The 8,812-nt window shown below is 39.7% G+C and overlaps 1 protein-coding gene across 1 annotated transcript; it reads right to left on the reverse strand.

The window, feature by feature from the left end:
* Positions 1–5,190: 5,190 nt before the first annotated feature.
* Positions 5,191–5,754, reverse strand: LOC145280079 (uncharacterized). The gene has a single exon (XM_080131782.1). The coding sequence runs from the start codon at positions 5,752–5,754 to the stop codon at positions 5,191–5,193; it is 564 nt and encodes a 187-aa protein (XP_079987908.1).
* Between the last annotated feature and the right edge of the window lie 3,058 nt (positions 5,755–8,812).

An 8,812-nucleotide genomic window follows, 5' to 3' on the forward strand; every position in this document is an offset into this window, starting at 1 on the left:
ATTTTGGCAGTGAACTCTCACCAGAAAAAAAATATAGAAATCTACGATTATCGAGGAAGTGGAGATATAATAGGGCTATAACACACCTCAGATATCGTACTGCAGTTTGTGCATATTATATTTGCATGAAATGTATTGATTTCAATCCTATTAAGGTCAAAATCAGAGGGGAAAAATGAGTTCATTATATATATATATATATATATATATATATATATATATATATAGCGATGATGATGATGATGATGATGATGATGATGATTTCTGGAAGCTAAAATATTTTGAATGTTTTAAATTTTATTACACACGAAAACAAACTCTGGGCATTCTTTGTAAACACAAGAAAAAAAAGGTATTAATGAAATTTAACGAATTTAAAAATGAAAATCAAATAGTTAATATTTCTTTAAAAAAGAAAATGACGCCATTTTCTTTTTGAAATGAAATTTAGATTTTATGCCTAATTCTAAAATAAATTCGAATTTTATGTTCGAACAAAATGCATTCTTTAAACTAAAACTCAATTTTATTCAACATGTAAGCAAATATATATTATTTAATTGGAATTCATTATTGAGATGAGTTTTATTGAGTTATTTATTGCGGACTATTATTCTCATCTTTATTAGTTGTTGTTTCACGACGTTTCGGCCAACTATTCCTCTGGCCTTTGTCAGGTGGTAACTGCGAATCTCCTAACTGCATTCTAAGCAATTACTGCCATCCATAGCTGTTGTTGTCTCACCACGTTTTGGCCAAGTGGTGACCACCTTGTAAAAAAAAAAAAGTATGCCTCTGGCCGGCTTTGGGTAGGATTGAAACCGCTATCACCTGGAACCGTAGAGATTCAAGGTCTCTATCCACTGCGCCAGGGGCCCCGAATGGCGATCAAGGTTGGATTTTTTGGTTCTATAAATCCACGTTTATTCATTATCTGATCTTCCATGGTCAGGGTCGAACCGAATGGTATGTAGTCCGAAGCATCCAAATCATACAAATAATCCCATTTCAAAAATTCATAAACATAAGCATATTCGTTTTTACATTTTTTTCCTAATAAAAATATTCGTTATTATAAACAATTTTTGTGACACATTTTCTAATAATTCATAAATATTTCACAATAAACACTAAAGATAAATATTGCAAATATAAATTAACATATACTTCAATATCGTTAAATCAGAATTCAAAGTTAAAAAATATGTAAAAAAAAATAAAAATTTCAATTGTATCCAGTCGTATTAGAATTGCCAGCAAATAATACAAAACCACTCACCTCTCTGTCAAAAACATATACGCATGCTTAGCAGGCCTGTATTATGAATTGCAATGTTAAAAGCCCATTCTTAATACATTAATTGTTCAATACATTCAGTTAACAATTTGATAAACAAAAGATACCGTAAACTTTGCATGAAATTGAAAATAAAATATATCAGAATCCGTAAACTGCAGAAGTCCTAAAATCAAATTAGTATTACGTATGAAATATAAATAACAGTTTCAAAATGAGTAAATGTTCTTAGCTGAAGACATGCTGTATTGAAAGTAACTATTACGTCGTTCGTGCGTAATATCTTTTCGTATAAAATCGGAGGAACAATTATTGAAGGAAAACAAAACGGAAAATATGTACATAAAAAAAAGGAATTTACTTGCCTGCATTTTCTTTAAAGGTAATACACCGTTTCAGATTTAGCGCTCGAATATTTGGCGTAAGTGTCACGGAGCAGTTATTAATGCGTATGCAAATCAGGGATTTTTTTTTTTCGTATGAAATGCAGAAATACGAAAATAAAAATAAAAAGCAATTGAACTTTGGTGAATTTATACAGGGTGGAACGAAAAATTTGTTGCTCTAAACAAAACAACACTACGGCTATATTTGAAAACTTTTATTGAAAAAATCAGTCTGGATTATGAAGTAGAGCTTACATTTATTCAATGTAGCCACCTTCAGCCTCAATCACCGCCTCGATACTGGTTCGGAACTGGAAGCACGCCTTTTCCACAAGTGCCGGCGGTGACTTGGCGAATACTCGGTGGATGGCAACGATCAGGCTGGCTTTGATGTTGTGGGAGGTCATGTTGGTGGTGTTCTCGACGTATAACCAAACGAAGTAGTCGAACGAGTTCAGGTTGAGGCAGGAAGGGGACCAGTGAGAGAAAGGTACAAAGTCGTAGCGCTTTTTCTGAAGTCAAGCTTGGGTCTCTTTGGATTTGTGATCGTTGCCGAGTACTGCTGCCACACCCAGGGTCTGCCAGGGAATCAGTACACTCTTCAGCACATCCAGTTACATTTTGGTGCTGACTTTCAAGCCGATTTCAAAGATGTGAGGTGGCATGATGTGGCCTTCACTTGAAACCACGCCAAAGACCATAACCATATCCGAAAACTTCGTTGAGCTGTGCCCTCAAGCATTGAACCGTGTGGATTTGCATTTTTATGGTGCTGGCAATGGTCCTGTTGCTTGAAATAATATGGGGAATTCCCAGAAGATAAGCTATAGAAGTAAGCAACGTTGCAACAAGTTGCCTTGTTGCGAACTAGATCTCTGAGGTCTGGTAGACTAATGCGTTAAACTGTCAAAAAGTAGAAGTTACCTATGCAGCATATGGTTGTTTTAAAAGAAAAGTAAGGGACGGTGTTCATCACATGATTTCATCACGTGAACACGTCATCCATGCATTCATTCATGCGTATCAACAAACTCAATTTAAGGTGTGCTAAAGAAGGCTACCGTTTTCTCTGATCATCCCAGCCGCCTTAGGTCCTGGATATGACCTAAAACTATATCCGATGGTGAGGCCCCACCTTGCAGGCCTTGGGTAGTGTGGAGCCACCCTTTAATTGCCATTGCTCCCAGGTCCACTCTGACCCGGAGTGGTAGTACCTGTTAGAGTCCCAACTATGGGTTAAATAGAATCTGACTTTAAAAAAAATATATACTCCATTAAAAATCGTTCCTCAAAATAACTAGATTCGGCATTAAATAACCTGAAAAAGGTTGATATGCCGTAAAACAAAAACAACCAACCAACCAGCCGCCTTGGCAGGTAGGTAGTTATTTTCTACACATTCCCTTCTCCAAAACAAAAAAAATGAAAAAAGAGAATATTTTTACTTATTTTTTTGCAACTAGATTATCACTGCCTCAACTACAAGCAATGACCACAATACCAACTCTCCTGTGCAGGCGGAGGATGTTGGATTCCTATGCAATGAAAGTGATACCAGGTCTGGCATCCGTCACAACAAATCATAGCAGTTCCATCATCCGGATGTCCACATCCGGGGCAGATCCAAATCTGCTCATCACCTTCATCAGACGGTTCAACACAAGGAATATCAGAATCGGAACACAGCAAATTCTCCATAAAGACATTCCACTGGAGGCAGTTTGAAAAATACCAATTTTCTTCCATCGGTGGTGACTGACTGATGTCAACACAAGCAAAATGAAACCAGTTATCACAGCTATTGCAGTAAATCATAGCATTACCATCGTCAGCTAACCTGTTAACCGAGCAACTCTCAATGAATTCCTCTTCCGCAGGGTTATCTTCATATGTAATAGCTGGGGAGATGTCTTCCTCAGCGTCACTGTTATCTTGCACAGGCCACATTCTCTCAGCTGTCAGTTTTAAGGGGTAAAGATTCTTCAATGAGTGAATCTGCAAGGATCCATCTCCATGCTGGACTTGAACAGATCTAACCAATCCGTCTTCACCTGGGTACAAGTGCGTAATTCTTCCTCATACCCAAAACGGCCGACTCCGGTTAGGTGCCTTGATTATCACTAATTCTCCCTCAGTCACTGAATTAGAGGTTCCTCCAGATTGAGATTAACAAGTATTCCTGATACCATATCCTCTTGAATCTTTTTAATGCCTCGTCATGGTAACTTAAAGACTCCAGCAGCTGCTTTCTAGAGGGGGGCTCAATTTGGCTGATATCCTTCTTGTTTATCCTTAGTATCAACCGAGGATCAATTACTGGGTGCAAAAAATGGTTAAGGGTTATGATTTCTAATCCTTCATCCAAGGAACTCCTGTAAATTAAAGGTCGGTCATTTATAGCAGTCTGAACATCAGACAACATAGTGAAAAGGTCAAAATAAGTATAACTGGTTCGACGAATCAGTTTATACAAGCATGACTTTATGGTTCTAATGAGCCTCTCCCAAACATTTCCATACCACGGAGAGTAGAAAGGTATTCTAACGTGCTCTATTTCACATGTTCCAAATCTTTCCTTGTATGCACCAGAGGTAAAGGCTTCATGTATGACACTGCATCCTGCCACGAACGACTTCGCATTTTCACTGTAGATGTGTGAGAGTATACCGTATTTGTTGGTAAATCGCACAAATGCTGTTAGGAATAAATGGACGGACATAGCTTCGACCAACTCCAAGTGTACTGCCCGTACCTCTAAACAAGTGAAGACTAATATATGCATCTTTATTCTTTCTTGAGCTTGCAAGATTCACAAATGACAAGTGTAGTCCACACCAGTGCGAAGAAAAGGTCTTATTAAGTTAACTCGATGTTTAGGTAACTCGGTCCTTTTAGGGTATGAGAATGGTATAGAGTTGAACTTCTGTCATAATGAGCACTCTGATAGAGCCTTCTTCACAGCCTGTCTTCCTTGTAGTATCCAAAACCCGGACAATCTCACCTTATTCAATGTTGTGCGTACACCCAAATGCCCACATTGTTGATGGCAATCCCGTACAATCAATTTGGTCAACTAATGGTGCTTAGCCAAAATAATAGGATTATGAATCTCAAAGTCATAGACCATGCTTTTTCCGATTCTGTCTCTGAAACGAATTATCCCCTCCTCATCCAAAAAGAGACCCAGCTTTTCTATTCTGAAGGGAACGGCTCTTCCCATAGGGCTTTGTAAATATGCCAATTCTTCCCAGAATGACTGACGTTGCATCACCCCAATCAAGTGTAGTCCAAATATCTCTTCTTCAGTTTATTAATGAACTTAATCACACGAGCTGTAACATTTATCAAAGTGGACAACGTTGAGAACTTGTTGAATGGCACCACAGGCTTGATTTGGTTACGCGGTAGAGTACTGCACACAGTGGTAACAATCCTCTTCCCTTCTGAACTCAAGCAATTTAAAGCATTCTCTGGCCAAGCGACTGACTGATTGTTTATCCAATGAGGTCAACTGATCCAATAACTTAAATTGCCCTTCAGCTTCGAAACAGATAAACCTTTGGTAATGAAATCAGCTGGGTTCTGATCAGAAGGGACGTATTTGCATTGAAGGTGTACCCTGAATTCCGTCGTCAATTCAGTTTCCCATTGCATAATATTCTTCAGCCGGTTTTTGGCAAACACGTTCTTGTTGTTGGTACTCTTAGAGATCAACCATGACAGGACTATTTGAGCGTCGACTGCCACAACAATGTTTTTGGAGCACACATTTGAATAAGCCCTCAACAATGTTGGAAGACGTTTTATTGCCAAAACGGCAGTCAGTAACTTCATTGTAGGCAATGTCTTAGGATTAAGTGGGGCTACTTTTGCTTCAGCGAAAACTAAGGACAAAGCACCATCTTCAGCTACATAGGCAGCGAAACCATATGCCTTCTTAGAGGCATCACAGAACAGGAACAGGTTTGCCTCTCCTCCTTCATCAATGGCACGTCTAGGGAATTTAATAGAACTAACCCTTAACAATTCTTTAGCTATGACTGCCCATCTTGCCTGCAGCTCTTCTGGCATATCTTCATCCCAACTCAACCCTAACTTTCACAATTCGCTTATGAAAGTTCGAGCCTGAATAGACACGGGAAGGCAAAGGGACAGAGGATCAAAAATCTTTGAAGCTTCAGATAAAATCTGTCTCTTGGTCCTTGCACTTTGTTCACAATCATAGGGAGTGACATTAATAACATCATCCTGAGGATGATACCGATAGCCAAGTACATTCTCCCAAGAGCAGTTATGTTTTACAAACGTGCTATCCTTCTTCATAGTCTCCCGCAGAGTGGCATTATTAGAGTGGCATGATTGTAGAATAAATCCTCCCTCCTGCAATCGTCCTACCGCCTTTGAATAAAGCGAAGTAAAATTCTCCAAATTATTGTCTGTTCTTATCAACTTGTCTACATAGAAGTTGGACATCAACATCTTGGTGCATGGGTCTCTAGGGAATAGTTCAGCATGAAACCTTAAAATACAATTGAGCACTGAAGCCAAATATGATTGTTGCATATCTGAAACATTTTAACTGGTTGTTCTTTTTCAAGAAAAAACAAAATCTATTCTTATCGGTGCCATCTGCTAATCGGACCATCAGAAATGCTTTCCTAATATCAGCCAAAAGGACATATCCATTCATACAGAAATGTAGAAATGAAGTCCAGTCAAATTTACTCCAGTGTAGGTTGCATCATTGAGAGAATATAATTTTCCCGACTTAGAAGAGCAGTTAAAAACAGGCCGAATTTTGGTGGTGCTGGTAGAATCAGTTTTGAAGACCGGCCTATGAGGGATCCACACATAATTTTTATATTCAGTGGGGGAACACTCTAGGGGCTCTATTATCCCTTCTCGCTCTTGATCCTCGAAAACCCTCAAATATTCGTCATAGAGACCCTTTTTTTCCAAATCACAAACCACCCTATCCAAGACCTTAATGGCAACATGGTGGTTAGACTGAACTCCTTTCAGTCTATTCTCATACCATGGCAACTTAATCAAATAGTGTCCGTCTCTAAGAAACTCGTCCAACATCTTTTCATTATAATTAGAATGAACCTCAGATTCAGGAAGTCCTAGTGACTTGAGGCTGAACATCCACTCCAAGCATCTGTCCACTCGGCTATTCTCAAAAACGTCTGAAAAAGGATCAATATACAAGGGACAGGGATTCATCGCATTCTTGACAAACGAGTCCTTGCAAAAAAACCTTCTGACTATTCGACTGTAGCTTTGGTTCTTGAAGCATTTGGTGAGTGGCTTCATTTGGTCATCGAACAGGAAATGTCTGGTGTCCCCAAAGGGGACTATACTGGCTGGGGTTTCCCAAGCAGTTCCGTGCATCCAGTCCACTACCCTAATAGGGTATATATACTGGAAGAGATCCACCCCTATCAGGCCCCAAAGACAAACACGACCACTAGTAATATCGGTTGGCAGATCCAGGCCTAAGTCCTATAGATTCTTCCACACGAGAGGCAAACCAGGAATCTTGTGAGTAAGATCCAGTTGATTATCAATAAGAATTGGAACTTGATGGGCAGCACCTGGGAACAAATCAACCACGGCCATTAATTGTTTAAACTGATGGTGCTTCTTTCCCACAAAAGAAACCACATCTAGAGCCACATCTTCCAAGGAGTTCGGGTCACAATGTAGATGGTCTAAAACTTCTCGTGAAAAATATGACCTCTGGCTACCAGAATCCAAAAGACAAGTCAGTGAAACCAACTAACTTCCCCTTCTAATGGTAGTCCTGATCATAGGTAATATATTCTGGGCTATTCCAGCATTAGCGCTCACATTAACGTTAATTCTTGATTCATCTGGTTTTTGTTCTGGCACAACACTGACAAATGTCCACAAGCATGGCAAAAATTGCAGCGAGCCCTCAACCCCTTGCCATTTGGACAAGCTCTGCTATGGTGACTAGCATCTGAGCAACTCTGACACAAACTTAGTTGTTTACATCGCTTGAGCCGTTCTCTGTATGATGGATAGGCCTTACAGTCAACACTGGAGTGCCCATTCCTGAAACAAAAATTGCAGAAGTGGGGACTTCCTCAAGATCGCGATCAACATGAAATTCCTCTTTGGTCCCTCTCAGATTGCTCCTATTCCATGAAGAATTTGTCTTAGAACGGAACTGAGAGGTATTAGTTTGATGCACAGGCTCTGGCCTCATTCGAAGTAAGGCCTTCATCACATCGCTAGTAAAGTGAAATATGCAATCCAGGCTAGTATAAGGTGAGTTTGATCCCCTAATCAGCTCAGCCTTGACCTCACATGAAATCTTCGCAAAGAGAATGTGAGCCACCAAGGCACTACTGCCTGAACCCTCCACTATGAGAATCATATCCATAATCAGCATCTAGTTCTCTGAGCTCGTACTAAACTTGGGCTAGATATTTCTTCAAATGTTCATAGTTTTTATCCATCTCGGGTTGGTCTTGGATAATCTTCTCGAAAAATCTCCTCACGAATGGAATTCTTGTCCCAATATTCGGCCTTGAGAATATCAACAGCTATGTTGTAATTCCACTCGTTCTCAGAAAGACACATATGTTTTTAAACATATTAACCTTTCCCTCTCTGTATTGAGTTCTGATGTGCAGAACTTAAATTTCTCTAAAAAATCCCTCAAGGCAAACTTGTTGTCACGGTCGAGACCATCAAACGTGGGACAAGAGATCTTTGGTTTTGCTAGCTCATATCCCACCTGACTAGGGTTTGGCAAAGTTGGTTGAGGGGTAGCTATCAAAGGAGCGGTAAATTCAGCCGAAGGAAGAGAGTTCCTCATGCCTCTTTATGCTAAGTGCATGCTGGTCTTCTAGGTGAAGATGTCATGAATCAGATCACTCACTTCTTTAGGACGAGCCACTCTGATAATCTCCATATCTACTTGTTTCAACTCTTCAAGCCATAAGTTGATATCTTGACTATGCAGTTCCAGGACTTTCGCTTCAAGGGGTTTCAACACTTCTCGTCTTTCCAGTGTGTGATCGACTAATGATTGTGTCACCCTTCTATTGTCCATCATAGACACAAGCTGGGAAGACTCCATTCCGGTAAGAAATTC

Source organism: Euprymna scolopes, chromosome 1 (assembly GCF_053919585.1).
Source record: "Euprymna scolopes isolate OS-2025 chromosome 1, ASM5391958v1, whole genome shotgun sequence".
Taxonomy (NCBI): Eukaryota; Metazoa; Mollusca; class Cephalopoda; order Sepiida; family Sepiolidae; genus Euprymna; species Euprymna scolopes.

Excerpts from the sequence above, each read along its gene's own strand:
- LOC145280079 (XM_080131782.1), bottom strand. The coding sequence starts at position 5,754 with ATGCCAGAAGAGCTGCAGGCAAGATGGGCAGTCATAGCTAAAGAATTG.